Source organism: Balaenoptera musculus, chromosome 4 (assembly GCF_009873245.2).
Source record: "Balaenoptera musculus isolate JJ_BM4_2016_0621 chromosome 4, mBalMus1.pri.v3, whole genome shotgun sequence".
Classification (NCBI taxonomy): domain Eukaryota; kingdom Metazoa; phylum Chordata; class Mammalia; order Artiodactyla; family Balaenopteridae; genus Balaenoptera; species Balaenoptera musculus.
The window spans coordinates 76,562,504-76,589,816 of NC_045788.1; the positions used below are offsets into that span (position 1 = coordinate 76,562,504).

General features: G+C 38.2%; 2 protein-coding genes across 8 annotated transcripts in view; one reads left to right on the forward strand and one right to left on the reverse strand.

Moving 5' to 3' along the window:
* Positions 1-3,044, forward strand: part of SEMA5B (semaphorin 5B) — a 159,680-nt gene extending 156,636 nt beyond the window's left edge. For 3 of the 4 annotated variants that reach the window (XM_036851158.1, XM_036851159.1, XM_036851163.1), the window contains one exon: positions 2,932-3,044. In XM_036851158.1, coding sequence (XP_036707053.1) covers positions 2,932-2,962 — 31 coding nt within the window. In that variant the 3' untranslated portion in view covers positions 2,963-3,044. The remainder of the gene's footprint in view (positions 1-2,931) is intronic. The other variant, XR_005019737.1, reaches the window with a different exon arrangement.
* The window catches only part of SLC49A4 (solute carrier family 49 member 4), a 114,555-nt gene that overhangs the window by 16,459 nt on the left and 70,783 nt on the right, over positions 1-27,313 (reverse strand). The window contains exons 8-9 of one of the 4 annotated variants that reach the window (XM_036851170.1): positions 11,447-11,629; positions 3,199-4,630 (exon numbers count right to left, since the gene is read on the reverse strand). In XM_036851170.1, the coding sequence (XP_036707065.1) occupies positions 4,515-4,630; positions 11,447-11,629 (299 nt within the window). In that variant the 3' untranslated portion in view covers positions 3,199-4,514. Of the gene's footprint in view, positions 1-3,198; positions 4,631-8,814; positions 8,891-11,446; positions 11,630-27,313 lie in introns of those variants that run through there. The other 3 variants (XM_036851167.1, XM_036851168.1, XM_036851169.1) reach the window with 3 other exon arrangements.

A 27,313-nucleotide genomic window follows, 5' to 3' on the forward strand; every position in this document is an offset into this window, starting at 1 on the left:
AGATCCTGCATGCCGCCAGGCCAAAAAATAAATAAATAAATAAATAAATAAACAAACAAAAGGCATTAAAAAAAAATAAAAGCACAAGAAATAATAACATGAGAAACTTGTTAGAGACTTTTGTAATTCCCTTCCCATTTCAGGGGAATATTCTAACGTATATGACTTGGCTGTGAGAATAACTGTTAAATCTTTCTGGAGTGCCTGGATTTGTTTATGTTCTGCTCATGCTAGCATCCTGTTCATGAGAGGGCAGCCTGGGTGTATGGCTTTACTACTAGGCAGGAAGGAGACTGTGTTTTCGGCCCTGGAGCTTAGGGAGGGGTTGAAGGTAAAGAAGCCTATGCCAGGAAGTCAGCTCAAGGAAGCGGTGACCAGGATGGAACAAAGGGCAGATTCATGCAGGTGTTCAGAAAGCTGAGGCACAGGGCAGTGAGGACAAGCAAAGAGCCTCAGGAAACTGTCAGGTGAAACAAGGGGCTGATGTTTCAGTCCTGACCAAGAGCAAACTAAAATTATTTATAAAAAGAGAAGTGGTTCAGGGGAGAGATTTAGGGCATGTCATTGCCTGTGCTCTCCGCCCACAGCCTCTATCATTCCCATCCCCTGGCCAGAGGTGACACCCTCAAGAGTCTCTTAAGGGCCTTGGTATTAGTTCCTAGAGGTCATCTCCTAAGTTTGAGGTTCCAACTGAACCGGGAGGACACCTGAAAGGAAATGAGTGCTCAGGATGGCCAAGATGTCTGCTTACTAAGCAGACACGCACCACTATTGAGCACAAACTACCCAATGGATGCTGTTAAAAGAGCACCTAAAACTTTCCCTGTCAAGTTTTGTTCTTCTGGGATGGTCCAACACTCTCCCCCCTCAGTACTGTTTTTATTTCCCAACAGATTAGCAAACTGTTGACAGTATGGAAATAAGCTTTGTCTCATTCTTTTCTATATGATTATAATCATACAAATTAAAGTGGAATTCTATTTTTCCTACATTTATGAAATAGGTCTGATGAAATTTCCTCATAGTTTTCTATATATCTCTTTTTTAATAGGACACTTTCTTCATGTCACAGCTTTTGCACTTGCTTGATAATATGGTATAATCAATAATTCCTGTACTTATTGTTTCTGGGACAAATGTGGAATTAATGTGATTTTTAACATTAATTTAAAACAAATCTACTATGCACTTGCATTTGATCTTGAGTTTAAAGTGAAGCTTGTACTTATGCAAACAGCAAGATGAATGCCTAGATTTTAGTAAAAATAGTAAAAAAAAAAAAAAAAGGAATTAAAAGATGAGTAGATGAGAATTTAATCTCAATTTAAAATCTCTTCGCTTGAATCTCTCATTAGAAAGGCAAGCTGTAAACATTCTCAATAATTAAACATGAATGTATGATCTATGATAAAACGTGGCCCTTAGGCCATATGTGCTTAAATATACAAAATGGTGCTTGACTCCCTCTTGTTATTTTATTAGCTCTACCCTCCAGTGAAATGCATTTGTGTATGTAATTATCTGTTCTATATCTCCACCAGGGACCATACTAAACAATGCTTCTTCCCATAAACTGTGAAATATTCACTGATAAGCCACAGGGAACTTACACTATAACATGTCCTTACCAATTAATAATGCTGTTGACTTGGTTTATGAGGATTGAATTATTCATCAGAAACTTTTCAGATCGCGTCACTCACTGCAAGCTAAGACTTAGAGATGTTAGAGCACCAACGGGATAGCGATGAAGAAAAAAGATGGATTTTACTTAGAAATCAAGCAATCACCTAATTTTAACAGTATTTTACTCTTAAGCCCCATCGTTTTTGAACATGAGAAGAGTATTCACGAACACCCCAAAATGTCCAAATTAAGCTCCAATTCTCTGAGGCAGAGAAAAAAAGACTGCTTTGGGAGTCAGAAGATGTGGGTTTTAGTTAGTTTTACTTTTGTCATTAACTAGGATTGTGACCTTTGGCAAGATCCTTTACCTCTCTGGGGCTGTTCCTATAAATTCTAAAATGAGTGCTTAGATTAGTAGAGGGTTAAGATTTTTTTCAATTCTAAAATTCATTAGGACCCTTTAATGTTTGTTTATAAAGTGCAAAGATTATGGCTGGTCTTTTGATGCGTGTGAGAAATACAAAAGTAAAAAAAAAAATTATGAAATATACAGGTAAGTAAATAATGTGTAATCCTCCCCCCCACCCCTAGAAGATTTTGGTTCTCTTTCTATCAGGTTTGGTATATGAAATCTTGATCATTTAAAACAGCTGCAGCTTGTGATTAGAACAATTATCTGCTGGAGGAGTTAAGCAGATGTAAATGAGACAAAGGGACACCTCTCATCTCATCTCATCTCACGTTCGCTAAAAACAGTGGTTGGTACCTGGTACAATGCAAGAATTTAAAATCACTACCCATTTGGTCTGTCTTTGAACTAATCAGTCATTTAGGTAATATTTTTTAATGTTATTTTTCACTTTGTGTTAAAAGTAGAATTAACCATAATTAAAATGCTCTGTATGAGAAGTCTTACAGCAAAATTTTATATAGGAGTGTCCTCAAACACAACAGTTCTGACTAAAACCAAATGCATCATAATTCTTCCCTCATCTTTCTAGATTCATTCTAAACAGGAAGGGGTGGTGGTTGTTTTAGCACCTGGGTCATGGACTATTGACACCTGGACTGGCTGGCTTTCAATTACCCTTAAGAATTCTGCTTTGCTTTCCTTTTATTTTTAAGAAGAATGACAGAGTTAACAGGAACTAAGCCTAGCTTTCACAGGTTTTCTTCTTCTCTTTAGCAAGTTCCTCAGTTCCTTCAGTTCTGGCTGCTAAGTTATTAGCAGGGTGGTTATAAAGGGGGATGGTCTAAAGGTGACTGAAGACAGATGTTAAATTTGAGGGTTTTCTTACTTTCCAGGTTGCACAATTTCGGATCTTACAAGGCCTGACAGTAACAGCATCCTCCTCTAGGACCAAGGTTAGTAAAAGCATAGCCTTCGACTTACCAAGGGGGAAAGGAGGGGTATCTGGGACTGTGTGTGATGGTGTGTGCGAATGTGTGGAGATCAGTCAATTAATTAAGTGCTGACCAGGTCCCCTTAACCATACTTCACCACCTTGGCTAATAGAAGGAGCTGCCTTACACTCTGCTGTCCAGAAGAAGACAAATAAAATAATATATATTTAGCTGACAATGAAGATACAATTTCAAGTGAGTAAAAAAGGAGAGGGGGTTGGAGGAAGCTGAGAACAATGAAGATAAAACATCATTCTTGACTTTTTGACAAAGTGTTTGATTTTCCAGCCTGAAGGGAATTATGTAAATCTGAATAGTGGTAATATCATAACCCCACCAGAGCATATTTTATGTCATAGTGAAATACACGTCTGAGAGCTGTCCAGTGGGTATTATTTTTGAAAAAGCTGTCATCCACAGAAGGAAGGCAGGTACTGGCAAAATACTGCCCTCTCAAATATACTGACTCTAAATAGAACTGAATATTTTATAACCTGAATTGAGATACAAGAAAGTAATTCAGAAATCACTCAACAGATCTGAAAGTTTCAATGCTATAAATTGTTATTTTCAAACAAGGGTCATTTAATAAAATGCAACCCTGGTAAATAACAGCTGGTGCTGGATTTTCCATCCCATGCCACCACATATATATCTGCCCGAAGACACAGGATGTTCTATGGGATTTGTCATTTCACTTTTAACAAAGTGCTAAATCGGAATGAAATTACATTTTTCATACAGCATTTAATGGGACTGTATTAAACATTTAGTCACATTTAATTTAATCATTTAAGAGCCTAGCAGATGAAATTGTATTTCACAGAAACAAGGATAAGTTAAGATCGAGACACAAAGTATGTGCTCTGCAGTCACTGGAAAGCACTTGATCACCATAATTAAGGTGGCCAAAGGTTTCCGATCTAATTAAAAATAAGGAGTCATATAAGAAATGGCTTTATTAGAAAAAAATGTAGTGTACAGGTGGCTAATATCTATCATTGATACACCTCTTGGCTATTTTATAATTAAAATCTGATATAGGGTTTAAACTTCTTTAGAAGTTAGTGGCATTTCTTCCTATTCTGATATGTGGCTTAGGGAAGGAGTTATCTTCATGTAATAGACACCCTTTATTTCTTTTCATAGTTACAATTAATCAGTAGTTTAGCACTGGCACAAAACATAGAGGGAATTACCTAGGTAGTGCTTTCTGTGTAAGACATCACACTTCTAACCCCAGACTCAGGCACACGTACGCCATTGATACAGTTTTTAAACCCACTATTATCACTCAAGTTCCACATTATTATTACCTAGCAGTAATTAAATTAATGTGATCATCTGTAACCTAACAAAACCTCTGAATGAAGTTTCTCTCTTCTCTTTTTCTTTTTCCTGTTAGATGTGCAATTCCAAGCAAATGTGCAGTATGCAGTATTGATTTCCAGTCTCTTTTTAAAAACTCCTTCAAGTCTGTGCTATTAAACTGAGACAACCACATCAAGATAGAGTCTGTCATAGGATTCCCTGAAGCACAGAATAAGGAGGAGACTGAGCAAACACGACCCGGGAAGGCACCAGTTGAACCAAGACAACTCTGTAAGACAAAAACATGCAGTTGTAAGCATTCATGTGTCACCAGCAGAACACCACCTGTATGCTGGGAGCAACCTGCTTTGCATTCAAAAGCACTTATAATAAATGCGCCCTGGGAGGCCTGAAAACCGGCTTTCAATAAACAGTGACAAATGCGGAGTCTAAGCGATGCATGTAATATGTTACAGGGCTTTCCTGTGGAATATTTTTAATCAGTATTGTTAATGACTTTTCATCAATTTAACCCAACTTGACTTTGGTGACCAAAAAAAAAAAAATCTATTACTTCAAAGAAAGAAAAATCAATCAATCACCTTTAAATGTTAGTTTAATTGTTTTTAAAGTGCCCCTTTATCACCATCACTCTTGTCCTTGTTTAGAAATATCTGATGGATTAGAAAGACAAACAAGAAAATCACCTGAATTTTGAGATAACACTTTTAAATTTTTTTGGAAAGAAATACCTAATTCTCAGCAAAAAATCAAGTAGTAATCACTGTAAAACAAAGTAGAAAATACATATATATATATATATATAATAAGTAAAATGTAAAAAATGAATCCTAAATTCTACTCTCAGAGAAACTACTGTGAATACTTTGGTTTCTTTCTAGTCTTTTTTTCCTACTAACATAATGGTTATGTATGATGCCAATTACCAGAAGATTTACAGGAATCATCTAAACAGGCAATTCAAATAATGTTTTTCGATTTAATGGAATTGAGAACGTGCTTCTTCGAAAATGCTCATTCACGAGTTCAGGACTCTCCAACAGGCCAATCCTGGGCCTCTTGCTACCAAAACACACATGCTTGCCCTGCCGACTGTGCTGTCTCTAGCTGCTTCCTCTGGCTCCAGGGGCCTTGGAGCCGGGCATCTGTTCAGCTTCCTTCTATCCCAGCCCACTCTGTCAGTCAGGCTTGAGGCTTTCGTGCAGAAGCGAGCAGCTTCTTGGCATAAAGGGGCTGGCGGGGGGGACAACTTCTCTAGTTTAATATCCATTTAGCAATTTCAATGAAAAAATAAAAACACAACCAAAAATGAAGGAAACACATTCCCTGGTACATTTTTTCCTTTGGGCACTGCTATAAGTTTATATTTTCCCTCTGTGCTTCTACAGAATGCTAATACTGCCTTAATCTTCAAAAATCATCCTAAAGATTTCTATGCTGCTGCTTTAGATTAATCCATAATTCATATGGCTAAAAGAGCAATTTATGCTCAGGAATGGACATCAGAAAACCAACCAGTAAGAAAAGGTGCTGAAGTACCTTTTTTTCCTATAATATGATGTTCACAAAAGCAGCCTCCCTAACCTCTCAATTTCTACATTTTAAAAGTCAGACATGCTATTCTATAGCACGGAACAAAGATGTATATTTCAATGGTATTTTCATGCAAAGCTGTTTTCTGTCCTTTACTTGGATTGACTAGAATCTAAATACTCAGAAACGCTGTGATCTCTGGGATCTTGTCTTTATTCTAATATTCCCTGAAATGACGCACCAAGCATTTTCTGCTTTTATATTAACCATATAGCCTCTGGATTTCTGATGATAATTTTAACAAGCAAAAAGAAGCAGTGAAAAAATACGAAAAGCAAAAGTAGTAAAATAGAGATAACAGCATACTGTTTATACTAAAAGTGAGCGTTTTTTACTTTAAGTTCGCATTTTAAGCAATAGCTAAAAGAAAGTATGGCACTTGAAGTCTACAACAAAGATGTTTCCTAAACTTTACAGACTATTTCACAGGGACCTAGAGCAACACACATGCAGCAACAATCAACTTGTCCTAGCTCTCCTTAAACCTAGAAATTAGTCAAATATTGCCAAAGCAGACCTTTATTTCATCAGAATTGTAAAACGATTCCTTCTACCTGGGTTCAGATGAAATCTCTAAAAATAACTCAAAATTGCTCTTTAGTGTCATGGTTTGTGGGTTGGTTGGTTTTCACTATTGTGCCTCTCTCTGCGAAGTCAAATCCACCCTTCACTAAGTTCACCTGGCTTAACCAACTACCAGTGTTCTTTGAAATTTTTGCCTTTTTAGAGAGAAAAAGGTCAGGGATGGAAACCTCTGCATGTCCCCACTGAAAGCCACTCCCATAGACCACATCTAAGGGGCTCTAATGTGCAGGAAATGGCTTGCTTAAAAGTTCAGTCTGACTTGGCAGAGCAAAGTTGGCTGTGGTCCTTTGGAGCCCAGTGCCATGACGTAATTAAACCAACAGAGTCCTTAGCCATCGAAATTTTCTTTTGTATCTTTTAAAGTGAGCACAGTTTTCCAACATTCCTTCCCTTTGCCTTTCACTAGGGAAACTATAAATCCATACTGCAAGCCCCCATGACTTGCCTCTACATTTCTGCTGGCTCTCTGTCATCTCCTGTGCTGCAGCCTGAGGACTCTGCCAATTTACAGTGAGGCAGGTGCTATAGTTTACTCAGAGCTCTGCACCAAATGGTGAGGCTCTGCTGGGGCTGAACTAATTAGGATGAAGTACCATTCTACTTTTCACCTCATCTTTCCCTGCAATGATGCCACACTTTTGGCTTCAAGTACTTGTCTGGTTCCAGACACTATCTTCCAGAACCAGCCTTCTAGTTTCTTTGGTGATTTAACCAAAATTATGGTAATTTAACAAAATTGTCTCCATTCTCTCTCAAGAGAAGCCAGCTGACACCACAGTTTCACAGTGTGATGCCCTGCTCCCTTCACTCCACGTTAATTATCCGATAGCTTGGACCAGCACATTGCATTATTTTACTTCTTAGATATAAAATTACTTCTCACTAGTCCACATCAGTTGAACCTGTTCTCCTGGTAACCACTAGACAATACCTCCCTCCTCAGCACACAATGCAGCCTCAAATTCATGGTTGGCTACTTCATAATGAAAGGACTGAGGTAAAACCTTTAATGTTTTTAGCCAAAACTTGCTGCAAACCTTCTAGAACAACAACAACAAAAAATAACAGACAATACAAACTACAAAACAAGCTACAAACTATAAAATAGAACATTAGAATACATTTCAGAGCATGTAAAGCATACAACGGCATTTCCAAATTGATTTTGTACGTGAAGTTATTAGAATAAAACATCACTGTGCTGTCTGAAATACTCGCTGAGATTCGCAAAGCAAACATTATAGGAAGCAACTCAGTTTTGCAAATATGCTTATATTAAGGAGCAAGTAACTTTTTTTGAAAGTGACCTTAAAAAACCCAAGTCAGAAAAACTCCAAGAAATCTTTGACATGGTCCAGGTTCCCAAAGCAGAGTCAACACAGGACATGGGAAACTCTGTGACCCAGGGCTCTAAATAGGCCAGTGACGTTGGTATAGAAGCCTGTGTGACATTCTCCATCAATGATGGCAATGGCCATAATCAACAAGCAAATCACCAGTGGAGCCTATCTTGCTAGGCAAGGCACTCTAATGTGGTCATTTTGCGGTTTGTACATACAGCCCTGAAAAGCCATATCTGATGTAGTCATCTACGAGATAGCACATGGTGGGAAACCAAAAACTCTAGTCAGGAAGTTTAGTACTTCCTTGAGAAGTGACCTAAAAAACTGCCGATCTTTATGATGATTAAAAATCAAGCCCTCCAATCATGTAACTAATAGTTGAATTCTGACATATAACTAACTTCTGGGTGAGTTTTTCAAGTTTAAAATGACTGAATTATGACATTCAAACACTGGCTCTAATGGAAGAAATTCATTATATAAAATGTTTAGCATACCGGGCTGCGTAACTAAAAATTTAGGAAATAATTTTATACAGTTTTCAGATTTGTAATTTATGTATCATCATACCTCAGCTATAAGGCATGTGGACTTTTGCTGTGGGACTTTTGGGGCGAGATCAACTAATGATAAGTGAAAGAATCTCAACAGAGTTTTCATAGTTCTAGGAACTTTTTAGCCTTAGAGAGTTGTGGGGTATGTTTGTGTGTATTCATTATACGCACTGACAAATAAGCACATAAAAGCATTTCTTTAAAATAGAAGCTTAGATGTTTAAATTCCTATCATCACCAGCTAATTATCCAGAAGGAAACAAAACATTTGGTGATTGCCAGCTGTACCCTGGTCTAAGCTCTTTCACATTCATCTTCTCATTAACTCTAAAATGTCAAAACATACTGAGTTTTTTTTTGTCCTGAAAACCATCCTGTTCGATTAAGATTAATTTTTATTTAAAGTTTTATTTTTCACAATACTCACGGAGTTTAGGCAGGAACCTTTAACATCTACATAGATATGTATAAGAACATATGATCAGAAACCAACCCAGAAGAGGGAAGCTTTTTCCCCCCAGCTAGATAAATCCTTGATTGTATCAGTGAGATAGAAATTAGCAGAAATGGTGTTAAGTGTTTCTTCCACTGCCTGTGCCAAAGAACCAAAAATGTCTGCTCGTATCTGGTCACTACAAATCTGCAAAATGAGGAGTGAGCACTGACTGATGTACAGACACCAGTCTCTGTTGAACAAATTGGAAGCTGCACATTCAAGACCCAGGAGAGTGATAGAGACACTCTGCTTGCCGAGCACAATGGTAGGCGTACACTGGGCTTCTCCACAGTCAGACAGCACAGGGGTAGCTCCTGCTTTAAACTGACCAATAGATACATGTTTGTTATATTCTATAGACCACATGCAAGAGGTCTATTAGGGGATAATGTGATCTGGCGTCTACTGTTGTTGTTTTTAAATGCTGGGAAGACAAAACAATTTCCATCCAACAGGAGAAACCATGCTCAGCCGGGCTGCAAGGACCATTCAGCCCACCTGTGTCCATGAGCTGGAAAACCGTTTCTACCACTCTAAGGGCAACAGCCATCTCTGATACTTTACCAGGCAAAAAAAGAGAGGCACTGAGCCTCCTAGTTTCAACTATGACACAGCTGAAGTGGGTTAAAGCTGATAATGTAATGACTGTTAGGTGATTCTGTTTAGAAAACTAATTGAAGGCAAAGACCCTATACCTGGTGATGGCATTTTCCCTAATGGAAACACGTTTCCAGGAGGACAGTGAAGAGTGGTCTGACTTTATTAATATCACTTGCCTTCGAAAATATCACTCTCTTTCATAGGATTAACCAAACGTATATCAGGTTTAGCAAAGTTGAAACCATCTTTACCTGTATTAGTGATCGACAGAAATGATCTAGTTTGTTGTTAATTATATTAAGAAATTAATATATCCTTTGGATGCTCCTTGCTGTTAGGTGAAAGTGCTATGTCACAAGCTGTCCAAAACCCAGGGAGATTCTGCTTCATCAGCTTTGAACGTTTCAAAAATTTGTTTTCCAGTCAAGGAGATTATCATGGCTATTATTTCAATTACAAGCCTGTCAGAATTCCTAGAAACAATTAGGTCTCTTGGAGTGTCACATTTTAGAGCATTTCTTACATTTAAGTCTTATAAATTAGATTCTTCCATGTACAAATTATCCAGATTTACTGTATCTGATGAGTAGTTAAGAAAACAGTAACCAGAAAAAAAAAGTAGTAATATTCAATTATTTAAGACAAGGAAATAAAATGGGATATAAACCTAGTAGAAATTAATAAAAGATTTATATTTAAGACTCACAAGTATAAAATTTAAAAAGTCCAGATGTATAAAATAAGTATAAATCCTTATTTTAACATGCAAAATAGAAGTCTAGATAATTGTGCCCCAATTTTCTAAAATAGCGAGACAGAATTTGGACCATGGAAAAGAAAATATCAGAGAAAACCAAACAACTGCAAAACAGAACCACTACAAACCCGCAGACCTCAACACCAGTGGGGCCTGCCTTCAATATGCCCAGCAAGTTTCCAGCTGTCCCTGCAGCATCTCCTCCCACCCCCTCAAAAGCTATTTTAAAGTTTCATTCTCTCCTTAAGCCCCTTCTCCACTACCTTCCCACCAACTCTGCATAGATGAACTGGCTTCTAAGCCGAAAGTTGGTGCCATCAAGAAGGAGCTCCCTCAACAATGTGCTCAGCACAGGCCTCTGCTTCTATGCCACACACACTGCCTTCTCTCCACCTCCTTTCGTCCAAGGCTAACTCCTCTACTTGGGTTCAGGAACCCAGCCCTTCTTCCTTTGTAAGGACGTCCCCCTTCTTTAAAGGTGTACCCCTGGGTTCTAACTGCAACCTTCTTTTCACTCTATACCTGCACTGACCAATTTGGTAGCCACATGTAGCAATTTAAATGTAAACAAATTAATCAAAATGAAATAAAATGAAAAATCCAGTTCCCTAGCTGCATTAGCTTCATGGGCTAGTGGCTACTGTGCTGGACAGTACAGATAAAGAGCACCTCTGTTATCATAAAATGTTCCATTGGACAGAGCTGTCCTATACAGGCGATCCACTCTTTGGGTGATCTCTCATTCATCTGCAAAGCTTTAAACTACATATATACCCCTGACCTTAATTTCTACCTTATGTTAAGACAGTAGAGTTGAAGTATTTTTTTAAAAGCAAGATATCAGTGGTTCTCAATGAGAACCAGCATATTAGAATCAGCTGGTGGGCTTTTAAAAGTAGAAATGCTGCCCCCCCGCCCCCCCCACCATCCAAGTTAATTAAATCAGAAACTTTGGTGGGGGGGGCAGTGAGGATGCATTCCATCAGGCTGGGATGCCTTTCAAGAAAAGCAACAGAAGATATTTTCTTCGCATGTGAAAGCTCAAATAAAGTAATTTGCCTTAGTGGGAATTCTCCATATAAATTCCCTGTACATCAGTGCCACAAAACTCTCTCGTAACACATTTAGATAGTAAATAAAAAGTCAGATTTCTTACCTGTGTGATAAAATGTGAGAAAAAACAAAAGTACTCCCATGAACATATTACTTAAAAAAGTGACAACTCCACAAGTAATTCCTTCTGGAACTGGGTAGACAGTTTCCACGAAAAGCTCAAAAAATATAGGTATACTGCTATTCAGGAACACTCCCAGGAGAATACAGGAGGCATACAATGTCACTAAAATAAAAACACAAACATTTTAGTTTCATAAGAGCAGCAGTGAGTCACATCAGATGGATATTCTGGGTGTTCTCCTTCATGAGTATCAACTCTGGAATTTCATCTCTTCTCAGTGGTAGTTGATGAACTTCAGCAAAGCTTCACACATCTGTCAGCTCTTCACACAGGTTTTGTGGAGTAGATAGGAAAAGGTTCTCTTGCTGGATGATTGCCAGTTTATTTGCTTTATCTTTTTGGTGGATTACTCCAAAGCACAGAAACAATTTTTACCATTATAATTTAAAAGATTCTTTCCCCTGAGTCACACTCCTGGTATATTGAGGGATAGGTAAAATATAGCAAATTAACACAAAATCTAGACTCATTCTATAATTTTAAAGAGAAGTTAAAATCTAAGGAAAAAATGTAAGAAACATTAAGTGTAACTAAAAATTACATATTTTAAGACTGGTTAATAACAGCCCTCAAGCATAAAATAAAAGTTATCTGCTATGTAATTCCTGGAGAAACACTTAAAATACAAATAGTCCTCAATTTTAGAATGAGTTTCATGTCAAGAGTTTTTTTAAAAAAATACATGACTTTTTTGGAACATAGAAAAAAATTTCACCTAGAAATGTATAATTAATAGTGGCTAGGATCCCAGATTAGCCAATAAATAGCATATTAACACAATCTATAGTGAAATCTTTGAATAAGGACACTATTCTTATTCTTAGAAGAATGTTTAGAGAAATGCACCCCACTCCAAATAATTTTATTAATGCTGTCTGCATACAAACCTTCAATAATTTTAATTTGAAGGTGAAAACAGAATCAATGAGGAAAAAATGATATCCTATTTAGAAACCTAAAACATCTCCCCTTAGACTAATAAGTATATCATGCCCACTGATGATAATGAGTAGCAATTATTCTAACCTTAAAGTTACCAGGAAAGTATTTTTAATAAAAATATTTGTTAAGTAAAAAAATTTCTGTACAGGAACTGCAGAAAGTGAGGGAATTACCCTAAATCTGTTATGTATTATTCATAGAACATATCAAATTACCAGAATTTACCACACCCAATTGCAATCATTAACAATCCCTAACATTGTTGAAGAGGTAAAAACAAAAACTGTATCTACTGTTTTCTAATAGCATTTCTCTAATTAATCTCAACTCACACTTCCTCCTCCAATTACACTAGCCTTTCAGGATTACAAAATATTTAACACATTCTAGTACCACAAATAGCTGGTGATTACTTTGAGTTTCTTTGATTAGAAGACACATGGAAATAGAGAACAAAAGGATGATGGTGAATAAAGAACGCATTGCTGGCTAAAGCAGTGACCAGGCTAGTCACAGGATTAAATGAGAAGCATCTGATGGATATAAACACATGTAAAACATGAAGCACTTTTCAAGAGTTTCTTAAAAACAAAACAAAACCCCACACCTCATGCTCACTGTATATTTGCTGGACATAGATCATGCAAATCAATCAACACTTCTTACACATGACTCATTAGTGGTACATTAGGAAATCTAGGGATGGAATATCACTGGTAGCTTTATAGAGTATTCTATCTACAAAACACTTTATACTAATTTATGGTCAGTCATGGTAATCAGAGCAGAGACCACTACTGACTCCAAAACAGATGAGCCTAGAAGTTTAAGATGATAAAACACTGAATATAGCACAGAGAACAATATTCAGTATCCTATGATAAACCATAATGGAAAAGAAGATTAAAAAAAAGAATATATATATGTGTAACTGAATCACTTTGCTGTACAGCAGAAATTAACACAATGTAAATCAACTATACTCCAATTAAAATTATTAATTAATTATTAATTATTAATAAAGGTTATTAATTTTAAGAACTTATTAGTCATTATACGCCCAGCATTTATCCCAAAATACAAAACACACTAGGTTTTTAATGCCAATAAAATAAAGAGAAACATTTTAAAACAAAAGATATATAAGTGAAAAAGGTACAAAAAAGTGTGTTAAGGGATACACACACACACACACACACACACACATATACACCTGTTTGTAAATGTATAGAATTCTCTGGGAAAACTCAAGAAACTGACATTCAAGGTTGCCTCTAGAGAGGGAAATTGGGGGCCATGGGACGGTAGACATTTTTCATTGTATACCCTTTTCTACTTTTTGAATTTAGTTTTTACTATGTGCATATCTTACCTATTTAACAAAATAAAAAAAGAGAAATGTCATTGTAAACTAATGAATTGGCAGCTAATCCAACTCTACTTCATGCAGGTTTGTTAGCTTCCTGACTCAGAAATGGTTATCATTGGGTGAGCTGCCCCACACACCAGATATCTACACCCAGAAGCCATATAACCCAGCCTTGGTCCAGGATCCTCGACATAAATATTCCCACCTCATTTATTAGAATTCCTATTATATGTAGGATAAGTGGGCTGAGACTGCTGATATAACTTCAGAGGCCAGAAATTAAAAAACCAAGCATTTTCATTCAATTCTCTCATTCTCAGTGTTTGTTTCTTATATTACTATAAAAATGATGACCACAAGGTTGTTTTACACTGGCTGGATATATATGCTGAAATCACTTGTTACTGTAGAAACTAAAGAACCAAAATAATTTACACATAGGGGATTGGTTCAAGATGGTGGAGTAGAAGAACGTGCTCTCACTCCCTCTTGTGAGAACACCAGAATCACAACTAACTGCTGCACAGTCATCAACAGGAAGACACTGGAACTCACCAAAAAAGATACCCCACATCCAAAGACAAAGGAGAAGCCACAATGAAACAGTAGGAGGGGCGCAATCACAATAAAATCAAATCCCATAACTGCTGGGTGGGTGACTCACAAACTGGAGAACACTTATACCACAGAAGTCCACCCACTGGAGTGAAGGTTCTGAGCCCCACATCAGGTTTCCAAACCTGGGGGTCCGGCAACGGGAGAAGGAATTCCTGGAGAATCAGACTTTGAAGGCTAGCGGGATTTGATTGCAGGACTTCGACAGGACTGGGGGAAACAGAGACTCCACTCTTGGAGGGCACACACAAAGTGGTGTGTGCATCAGGACCCAGGGGAAGGAGCAGTGACCCCAGGGGAGACTGAACCAGACCTACCTGCTAGTGTTGGGGGTCTCCTGCCGAGGCAGGGAATGGCTCTGTCTCACTGTGAGGACAAGGACACTGGCAGCAGAAGTTCTGGGAAGTACTCCTTGGCGTGAGCCCTCCCAGAGTCCTCCATTGGCCCCACCAAAGAGCCCAGGTAGGCTCCAGTGTCGGGTCGCCTCAGGCCAAACAAACAACAGGGAGGGAACCCAGCCCCACCCATCAGCAGTCAAGTGGATTAAAGTTTTACTGAGCTCTGCCCACCAGAGCAACAGCCAGCTCTACCCACCAATAGTCCCTCCCATCAGGAAACTTGCACAAGCCTCTTAGATAGCCTCATACACCAGACGGCAGACAGCAGAAGCAAGAAGAACTACAATCCTGCAGCCTGTGGAACAAAAACCACATTCACAGATAGACAGACAAGATGAAAAGGCAGAGGGCTATGTACCAGATGAAGGAACAAGATAAAACCCCAGAAAAACAACTAAATGAAGTGGAGATAGGCAACCTTCCAGAAAAAGAATTCAGAATAATGATAGTGAAGATGTCCAGGACCTCTGAAAAAGAATGGAGGCAAAGATCGAGAAGATGCAAGAAATGTTTAACAAAGACCTAGAAGAATTAAAGAACAAACAAACAGAGATGAACAATACAATAACTGAAATGAAAATTACACTCGAAGGAATCAACAGAATAACTGAGGCAGAAGAACAGAAAAGTGACCTGGAAGACAGAATGGTGGAATTCACTGCTGCGGAACAGAATAAAGAAAAAAGAATGAAAAGGAATGAAGACAGACTAAGAGACCTCTGGGACAACATTAAACACAACAACATTCGCATTATAGGGGTCCCAGAAGGAGAAGAGAGAGAGAAAGGACCAGAGAAAATATTTGAAGAGATTATAGCCGAAAACTTCCCTAACATGGGAAAGGAAATAGCCACCCAAGTCCAGGAAGCGCAGAGAGTCCCATACAGGAAAAACCCAAGGAGAAACATGCTGAGACACATAGTAATCAAACTGGGAAAAATTAAAGACAAAGAAAAATTATTGAAAGCAGCAAGGGAAAAATGACAAATAATATACAAGGGAACTCCCATAAGGTTAACAGCTGATTTCTCAGCAGAAACTCTAAAAGCCAGAAGGGGGTGGCATGATATACTTAAAGTGATGAAAGGGAAGACCGTACAACCAAGATTACTCTACCCGGCAAGTATGTCATTCAGATTCGATGGAGAAATCAAAAGTTTTACACACAAGCAAAAGCTAAGAGAATTCAGCACCACCAAACCAGCTCTACAACAAATGCTAAAGGAACTTCTCTAAATGGGAAACACAAGAGAAGAAAAGAACCTACTAAAACAAACCCAAAACAATTAAGAAAATGGTCATAGGAACAAACATATCAATAATTACCTTAAACATGAATGGATTAAATGCTCCAACCAAAAGACACAGGCTTGCTGAATGGATACAAAAACAAGACCCATATATATGCTGTCTACAAGAGACCCACTTCAGACCTAGGGACACATACAGACTGAAAGTGTGGGGATGGAAAAAGATATTCCACGCAAAAGGAAATCAAAAGAAAGCTGGAGTAGCAATACTCATATCAGATAAAATAGACTTTAAAATAAAGAATGTTACAAAAGATAAGGAAGGACACTCCATAATGATCATGGGATCAATCCAAGAAGATATAATTATTATAAATATATATGCACCCAACATAGGAGCACCTCAATACATAAGACAACTGTTAACAGCTATAAAAGAGGAAGTTGACAGTAACACAATAATAGTGGGGGACTTTAACACCTCACTTACACCAATGGACAGATCATGATAAGGAAACATGAGCTTTAAATGACACAATAGACCACATAGATTTAATTGATATTTATAGGACATTCCATCCAAAAAGAGCAGATTACACGTTCTTCTCAAGTGCGCATGGAACATTCTCCAGGATAGATCACATCTTGGGTCACAAATCAAGCCTCAGTAAATATAAGAAAATTGAAATCATATCAAGCATCTTTTCTGACCACAACGCTATGATATTAGAAATGAATTACAGGGCAAAAACCGTAAAAAACACAAACATATGGAGGCTAAACAATACGTTACTAAATAACCAAGAGATCACTGAAGAAATCAAGAGGAAATCAAAAAATACCTAGAGACAAATGACAATGAAAACACGATGATCCAAAACCTATGGGATGCAGCAAAAGCAGTTCTAAGAGGGAAGTTTATAGCTATACTCAAGAAACAAGAAACAAGAAAACTCTCAAAAAAACAATCTAACCTTACATGTAAAGGAACTAGAGAAAGGAGAACAAACAAAACCCAAAGTTAGCAGAAGGAAAGAAATCATAAAGATCAGAGCAGAAATAAATGAAATAGAAACAAAGAAAACAATAGCAAAGATCAATAAAACTAAAAGCTGGTTCTTTGAGAAGATAAACAAAATTGATAAACCATTAGCAAGACTCATCAAGAAAAAGAGGGAGAGGACTAAAATCAGTAAAATTTGAAATGAAAAAGGAGAAGTTACAACAGACACTGCAGAAATACAAAGCATCCTGAGACTACTACAAGCAACTCTATGCCAATAAAATGGACAACCTGGAAGAAATGGACAAATTCTTAGAAGGTACAACCTGCCAAGACTGAACCAGGAAGAAATAGAAAATATGAACAGATCAATCACAAGTAATGAAATTGAAACTGTGATTAAAAATCTTCCAACAAACAAAAGTCCAGGACCAGATGGCTTCACAGGTGAATTCTATCAAACATTTAGAGAAGAGCTAACAACCATCCTTCTCAAACTCTTCCAAAAAATTGCAGAGGAAGGAACACTCCCAAACTCATTCTATGAGGCCACCATCACCCTGATACCAAAACCAGACAAAGATACTACAAAAAAAGAAAACTACAGACCAATATCACTGATGAATATAGATGCAAAAATCCTCAACAAAATACTAGCGAACAGAATTCAACAACACATTAAAAGGATCATACACCATGATCAAGTGGGATTTATCCCAGGGATGCAAGGATTCTTCAATATATGCAAATCAATCAATGTTATACACCATATTAACAAATTGAAGAATAAAAACCATATGAAAATCTCAATAGATGCAGAAAAAGCTTTTGACAAAATTCAACACCCCTTTATCATAAAAACTCTCCAGAAAGTGGGCATAGAGGGAACCTACCTCAACATAATAAAGGCCATATACAACAAGCCCACAGCAAACATCATTCTCAATGGTGAAAAACTGAAAGCATTTCCTCTAAGATCAGGAACAAGACAAGGATGTCCACTCTCACCACTATTATTCAACATAGTTTTGGAAGTCCTAACCATGGCAATCAGAGAAGAAAAAGAAATACAAATTGGAAAAGAAGAAGTCAAACTGTCACTATTTGCAGATGACATGATACTATACACAGAGAATCCTAAAGATGCCACCAGAAAACTACTAGAGCTAATCAATGAATTTGGTAAAGTTGCAGGATACAAAATTAATGCACAGAATTCTCTTGCATTCCTATACACTAATGATGAAAAATCTGAAAGAGAAATTAAGGAAACACTCCCATTTACCACTACAACAAAAAGAATAAAATACCTAGGAATAAACCTACCTAGGGAGACAAAAGACCTGTATGCAGAAAACTATAAGACACTGATGAAAGAAATTAAAGATGATACCAACAGATGGAGATATATACCATGTTCTTGGATTGGAAGAATCAATATTGTAAAAATGACTATACTACCCAAAGCAATCTACAGATTCAATGCAATCCCTATCAAATTACCAATGCCAGTTTTTACAGAACTACAACAACAACTCTTAAAATTTGTATGGAGACACAAAAGACCCCGAATAGCCTAAACAGTCTTGAGGGAAAAAAGTGGAGCTGGAGGAATCAGACTCCCTGACTTCAGACTATACTACAAAGCTACAGTAATCAAGACAATATGGTACTGGCACAAAAACAGAAATATAGATCAATGGAACAGGATAGAAAGCCCAGAGATAAACCCACACACCTATGGTCAACTAATCTATGACAAAGGAGGCAAGGATATACAGTGGAGAAAAGACAGTCTCTTCAATAAGTGGTGCTGGGAAAACTGGACAGCTACAAGCAAAAGAACGAAATTAGAACACTCCCTAACACTATACACAAAAATAAACTAAAAATGGATTAGAGACCTAAATTTAAGACCGGAAACTATAAAACTCTTAGAGGGAAACAGAGGCAGAACACTCTTTGACATAAATCACAGCAAGATCTTTTTTGACCCACCTCCTAGAGTAATGGAAAGAAAAACAAAAATAAACAAATGGGACCTAATGAAACTTAAAAGCTTTTGCATAGCAAAGGAAGCCATAAAAAAGACGAAAAGACAACCCTCAGAATGGGAGAAAATATTTGCAAATGAATAAACGGACAAAGGATTAATCTCCAAAATTTATAAACAGCTCATGCAGCTCAATATTAAAAAAACAAACAACCCAATCCAAAAATGGGCAGAAGACCTAAATAGACATTTCTCCAAAGAAGACATACAGATGGCCAAGAAGCACATGAAAAGCTGCTCAACATCACTAATTATTAGAGAAATGCAAATCAAAACTACAATGAGGTATCACCTCACACCAGTTAAAATGGGCATCATCAGAGAATCTACAAACAACAAATGCTGGAGAGAATGTGGAGAAAAGGGAACCCTCTTGCACTGTGGTGGAAATGTAAATTGATACAGCCACTATGGAGAACAGTATGGAGGTTCCTTAAAAAACTAAAAATAGAATTACCATATTTTCCAGTAATCCCACTACTGGGTATATACCCAAAGAAAACCATAATTCAAAAAGACACATGCACCCCAATGTTCATTGCAGCACTAGTTACAATAGCCAGGTCATGGAAGCAACCTAAATGCCCATCGACAGATGAATGGATAAAGAAGATGTGGTACATATATACAATGGAATATTAGTCAGCCATAAAAAGGGACGAAATTGGGTCATTTGTGGAGACGTGGATGGATCTAGAGACTGTCATACAGAGTGAAATAAGCCAGAAAAAGAAAACCAAATATCGTATATTAACGCATATATGTGGAACCTAGAAAAATGGTACAGATGAACCGGTTTGCAGGGCAGAAGTAGAGACACAGATGTAGAGAAGAAATGTATGGGCACCAAGGGAGGAAAGCGGCTGGGGGTGGGGGTGGTGGTGGGATGAATTGGGAGATTGGGATTGACATGTACACACTGATGTGTATAAAATGGGTGACTAATAAGAACCTGCTGTATAAAAAAATAAATTAAATAAAATTCAAAAAAAAATTTACACAGGAAAGGGTTAAATTAAGATCTTCATAATCAGAATGGGGGAAAGGTAGCTATGTCAGGATTGATTTAATATTTTCCCCAGTGTTGTGGGACATGCATAAAGTAAAAGCTGATTATTATGAGTCTGAATTTGACTTTCATTTGAATTTTCAGTTAAGAGTCTGATACAGTATCTTTACACACTGGTTTGGCAGATCCAGTGGGTGAATGTCATCTATTAAAAGTCAGGCAGACAAGATAATTTCCTGCTCATCAGAGAAGGTTCAATACATGATCATTAAATATTTCCATGACTTTCTATAGTACTGATACTAAAATTAAAATAAACTGCCTTTCAATTAAAAAGTCAAGGTAATTTAGCAGAACAAACACAATGCTGACACAGATTTCTTTTTTCAAAGAAGCTGATAAAATTTCATAGGCTCATAATTTGAATTGCAAAAAACAAAGTCCTCTGTACCACAAAATATACTAACAAAGGCTGTATTTCAAGAATATGACTTGGATCATAACCCTGAAAGAATTCTTCTCTCCACCTCTGCTTCCAGTGACAAACCAAATTACTAAACTTTAGGGAAGTAAAACTATGTATGAATACATTTTTATTAATCAAATCACTCAAACCTTAGGTGATCAGTAGTTATAAAACAAATCACAAAATTTCAGTGAAGATGTATTTCCACTCAGCACTGAATGAGATTCTCAAGATATCAAAAACAATCACAACTTCAAATCTTAGATTTATATAATTTTTTAAACAATTTTTAAAACTGCTTTTAAAAATATTATCGTATTTAACTATCGTATCAACTCTTTGAGGCAGGTAAAGTAAGATGAAGTGCCTGAAATTCTGAAAGTCAAAATGACTTATATAGAAACAATGTAAATTACCAGTGCTAATAACAATAGTATAATTAAGGCCTACAGAATCTAGCGTGCTTTCCACCAAGCCACTGTATCAGATTGAAAAAAAGTTCTTCTTTTATAATATTTCTTTTATTCAGTGGTATTGACACAAAAGGAATGCTTCTCAAATCTGTATTCTACACAGAAGCTGGAAGTGACTGCTCATAAGACAGATGACAGAATAAAAAACAGAGCACCAAAAGGTTACAGACAAAAAAGATGAAATTTAATCATGATAAATGTAAAATGGGTCCAAAAATGATTGCTTAGGTATATAATAGGGAAGTTAGCTTAAGCCTTTCTTCAAAACCATTTAAAAAAAATAAAAAAACATTTATCAAGTGCCTCTTATACAAAAGCAGCTACGCTGGAACAGTAAATAGGACACTATCCTCAAATCATTCCTAATCTAAAGGAATATGATGGACACCTATGGGCTCAGCAGCCATTTATATGCACAGTGTTAACATAATTATACTTCATTCTCTTTAAAAGAAACTAAAAAAAGCTATGAGAAGCCACAGCCTCCTAGCATTAGGTGCCAAGTGCAGCAGGGAAAGTGTGCTAAATTCTAGTAATACTGTTTAAGGAGGAGCCTGACAAGCTATGGTAGGTTTAGAAGACAGTGACTATGCTTGTCAGTGGTGTGGAATCTATGTCTGATGAGGAAACGTTATGAAAATTGGGGGATGTTTAGATTAATGGCTAAGTCCAGACATGACTGACATATTCAAATGTTCTGAGGGCTGTCAACAGAAGAGGGAGGTGGCCGACTTGCTCTGTGGGAGTTGTGCTGCTCCAAATAAGTAATAGCTTGATAGGAGGAAGAATTTCCCAGGACCCAGAGCTGATTAACAAGGGAGGTTTTCATTCAAGTTGTGGTCATATGAACATACATCTGGATTGTAATGTAAGAGACTCATTTATTGAGTAAGTTATATCAGATGATGACTAAGGTTCATTTAAGTAGATCAATAACAAATTTAGATACATGTAAGTAAAGAGCTTAACTAGGATAATAAAAAAAAATCTAAAAGGTGCTTCTTAGTGGGTAAGAACAATAGAAAATTTTTTTACAGTTTTATTAAGAAGCATTATAAATATGAAATAAGGATTATAAAATAACAATACATTTTTATCATAAATTATTTTAATGATTAGAATCAAGAAATTTCCCTAAATAGTAGGTTTATAACATTAATACACTTTATTAGATAAATTTTTATTATTGTGCACACTGACTGAATTTTTTTTTTTTTAAATGTTAATCATTGATAGGCTACTTTCTGGTAATTTATTTATTTATTTATTTATTTATGGCTGTGTTGGGTCTTCGTTTCTGTGCGAGGGCTCTCTCTAGTTGTGGCAAGCGGGGGCCACTCCTCATCGCGGTACGCAGGCCTCCCACTATCGCGGCCCCTCCCGCTGCGGAGCACAGGCCCCAGACGCGCAGGCTCAGCAGTTGTGGCTCACGGGCCCAGCTGCTCCACAGCATGTGGGATCTTCCCAGACCAGGGCTCGAACCCATGTCCCCTGCATTGGCAGGCAGATTCCCAACCACTGCGCCACCAGGGAAGCCCTGAATTTTTATTTCATGATAAAAGTTAGGAAAGTTAACTGGGAATTATTAGATTAGACATTTATTTAAAATATTTATAAAAACTAAATTAAACTTGATATTGCAAGTGAAAATACTCCTTTTGGAAATAAAGACATACACATAAAGGCAAACGGTAAACATTCAAAAGTTTGCCAACTACAGAGTTTTTCATACGTTTTGGGCATGTTGAATATATAGAATACATATGTATGTATATACACATACACTGATATACATTTCTATATCATTGAGCTGTGCCTTTCTTCTCAGACTCACATTTTCTTCCTAAAAATGATTACTGTGGCCTTCATGGTCTATCACTAATTAAAATACACAGTACAGGACTTCCCTGATGGTCCAGTGGTGAAGAGTCTGCCTTCCAATGCAGGGGACGCGGGTTTGATCCCTGATTGGGAAACTGGGATCCCACATGCTGCGGATAAACTAATCCCGTGCGCCACAACTACTGAGCTCGCATTCCTCAACTAGAGAAGAGAAAACCCGCACGCCGCAATTGGAGAGGAGTCTGTATACCGCAATGAAAGATCCCGCGTGCCACAACTAAGACCTGACGCAGCCATAAAAAAAAATAAATAGGGCTTCCCTGGTGGCGCAGTGGTTGAGAGTCTGCCTGCCAATGCAGGGGACACGGGTTCGAGCCCTGGTCTGGGAGGATCCCACATGCTGCGGAGTGACTAGGCCTGGGGGCCACAATTGCTGAGCCTACGCGTCTGGAGCCTGTGCTCCACAACAAGAGAGGCCGCGATAGTGAGAAGGCCCGCGCACCGCGATGAAGAGTGGCCCCCACTTGCCGCAACTAGAGAAAGCCGTCACACAGAAATGAAGACCCAACACAGCCATAAATAAATAAATAAATAAATAAAATTTAAATAAATAAATAAATAAATAAAATAAAATAAAAAGTAAAATAAAATATGCAGTAATGAAACTGGGGTTCCAAAAGAGGAGGGGGCATATTTTGCTGCAATATTCATTAATGGTGATGGTTTTCTTTCCACGTGTTATTACTTTGTGGGTGTCCCTTGTTTAGCCCCTTTGGTGGCAAAGTTTAGTCCTACAAAGACTGACAGTTATGTTTAGAGTCCCTTATGGCTGGAAGGCACAGTTATTATCTTGCAGAAATGAAGCACAACTAATAATTCTTTGAAACAGTGGGCCCAGAGTAGAGATTGGTTGGGAAATCAGATATCCTAAGTAGTATAGGTTTATCAGTAACTTTTAAGCTCCCAAAGAATGACATATGGTTCTGCAGAAGGCAATGTACTATTAAATCATGCAACACTGACTGATCACCTGGTCAAACCCTCTACCTTCAAGAAACACAAATTCTATTTGAAGACTTTTTTCTCTTCTTGAAAATCTCCATGGATAAACATTACATGACCTCAGTAAGAAGCGTTTCTCTGAGCATTTCACAAATCCATTCTCGTCTTTTAATCCATGTTCTATTTCTGCTTCTTAATCAGTCATGAACACGAGTAATCACTTTTAGTTCATAAAACTGAAAATAATAATTCACTCCTTAGCCTTCTTTCTTTAAAGCTTAAAATCCCTAATTTCCTTAATAATGTGCATTTCTTTAATCATGATCATCCTTTTCTGAATTTTCTCATTTCTCCCCATTTTTGGGCAAGCATATGTTTTTATTTCTTTGCATGCTATTAAAATGGGACATAATTATCTTAACAAAGGCAAAATGCATAAAAATATATTAAGAGGATTACTCTCTTACCTATACATGTCACATGCCTTTCAATACAACCAAATATATTTCCTTTCTTCAATTATCACTTAAAGCCAGCTTGTAGTCGGCTATCACCCTCAAGGGGCTTCTATCTAGCTAATCACCTTCCCTTATTCTCACCACCCATTATCTGTTTCCGACATCACCATCATGGCATCTTAGTAACTTGCATTCGATGAAGAACCTCTCCCAAAGCATCTTCTGTTCAACAGTCAAATTACACTGTTTCAGCCAATTCAACACCAAAGTGCTAACATTTTTCAAAATGCCATTTTCAAAGTATTCATCTATTCGGTGAAAAATGACATGTGAATTGTGGCTAGCATGGCTAGACATCTAGTTCTCAGATAAAGTACATAATGTATTTCCATAATTTTGTTTACAGCATAAGCTTCAAGATTTTGAAACTCCTATTATCTAGTCATGAGTTTATTTATTGCCCTATTATAGCTAATTCAATTAATGAAGATATAATACAATATTAAATATTGAGTTTCCTTAAAGAAATAATAAAAGCATACCACTGAGAGCCTCCAAGAGGATGTATGTAAGCAAGTACATATACCAAAATAGTACATCTTTAGATAGAATGGAATGATCCAGTTTTTCTTCTATAGAGATGGCAACAGTAATATCAAGATCAGTGGACTACAGAAAGATTGCATTAGAAGGTTCTAGCAGTAGTAGCACTTATAACACAAGGGTTGAACAAAATTAATAGCTTTTAATTTATTATGTCAACAGTTATAATTAATGTGTATATTTTCAAACACTTCATGTAAATTCTTCTGATTTATAAAAAGTAATAATAGAAACACTAAGTTTGCTAGAAACTGGAAAAAGACTAGACATTTTCCTGATTAAAAAAAGAATGGGGGGAGGGGCAAGATGGCAGAAGAGTAAGATGCGGAGATCACCTTCCTTCCCACAGATACAGTAGAAACACATCTACACGTGGAACTGCTCCTACAGAACACCTACTGAACGCTGGCAGAAGACGTCAGACCTCCCAAAAGGCAAGAAAATCCCCACGTACTAGGGTAGGGCAAAAGAAAAAAGAAATAACAGAGACAAAAGAATAGGGACGGGACCTGCGCCAGTGAGAGGGAGCCGTGAAGGAGGAAAGGTTTCCACACACTAGGAAGCCCCTTCGTGGGCAGAGACTGCGGGTGGCAGAGGGGGGAAGCTTCGGAGCCACGGAGGAGAGCGCAGCCACAGGGGTGCGGAGGGCAAAGCGGAGAGATTCCCACACGGAGGATCGGTGCTGAGTAGCACTCACCAGCCCGAGAGGCTTGTCTGCTCAGCCGCCGGGGCGGGCGGGGCTGGGAGCTGAGGCTCGGGCTTCGGTGCTAGCCGGGAGGGAGTCCAGGAAAAAGCCTGCAGCTGCTGAAGAGGCAAGAGACTTTTTCTTGCCTCTTTGTTTCGCGGTGCACAAGGAGAGGGGATTAAGAGCGCTGCCTTAACGAACTCCAGAGACGGGCACGAGCCACGGCTATCAGCGCGGATCCCACAGCAACAGGGGTGCAGAGGGAAAAACGGAGAGATTCCCGCACAGAGGCTTGGCGCCGAGCAGCACTCACCAGCCCGAGAGGCTTGTCTGCTCACCCGCCGGGGCGGGCGGGGGCTGGGAGCTGAGGCTCGGGCTTTGGTCGGATCGCAAGGAGAGGACTGGGGCTGGCGGCGTGACACAGCCTGAGGGGGGCTAGTGCGCCACAGCTAGCCGGGTGGGAGCTCGAGAAAAAGTCTGCAGCCGCCGAAGAGGCAAGAGACTTTTTCTTGCCTCTTTGTTTCGCGGCGCGCAAGGAGAGGGGATTCAGAGCGCCGCCTAAACAAACTCCAGAGACTGGCGCGAGCCGTGGCTATCAGCGCGGACCCCAGAGGCGGGCGCGAGCCGCGGTTATCAGCACGGACCCAGAGACGGGCAGGAGACGCTAGGGCTGCTGCTGCCGCCACCAAGAAGCCTGTGTGCGAGCACAGGTCACTCTCCACACCGCCCCTCCTGGGAGCCGGTGCAGCTCGCCGCTGCCGGGCTCCCATGGTCTGGGGACAACTTCCCTGGGAGAACGCACGGCGCGCCTCAGGCTGCTGCAACGTCACGCCGGCCTCTGCCGCCACAGGCTCGCCCCGCCTCCTCCGTACCTCTCCCTGCCCCCGGCCTGAGTGAGCCAGAGCCCCCGAAGCAGCTGCTCCTTTAACCCCGTTCTGTCTGGGCGGGGAACAGACGCCCTCAGGCGACCTACATGCAGAGGCAGGTCCAAATGCAAAGCTGAACCCCGGGAGCTGTACGAACAAAGAAGAGAAAGGGAAGTCTCTCCCAGCAGCCTCAGAAGCAGCGGATTAAAGCTCCACAAACAACTTGATGTGCCTGCATCTGTTGAATACCTGAATAGACAACGAATCATCCCAAATTCAAGAGGTGGACTTTGGGAGCAGGATATATTAATTTTTCCCCTTTTCCTTTTTTTGTGAGTGGATATGTGTATGCTTCTCGGTGAGATTTTGTCTGTATAGCTTTGCTTTCACCATTAGTCCTAGGGTTAGGTCCATCCGTTTTTTTGTTTTTTTGTGTTTTTTTGGTTTTGTTTTCTTTCCTAATAAATGTTTTCTTAATAATTTTTTCCTTATTTTCTATTTTTAGAAATTAAAAACAATTTTTAATAAGTTTTTTCATATTTTTTATTTTAAAAAAATAAAAAAATTTTTTTTCTTAATAAATTTTTTTCTTAATAATTTTTTTCTTATTTTTTATTATAAAAAATTAATAAATCTATCTTTAAAAATTAAAAAAAATTTTTTCTGAATACATTTACTCTTAATAATTTTTTTTCTTATTTTTTATTATAATAGCTTTATTTTATTTTATTTTATCCTCTTTCTTTCTTTCT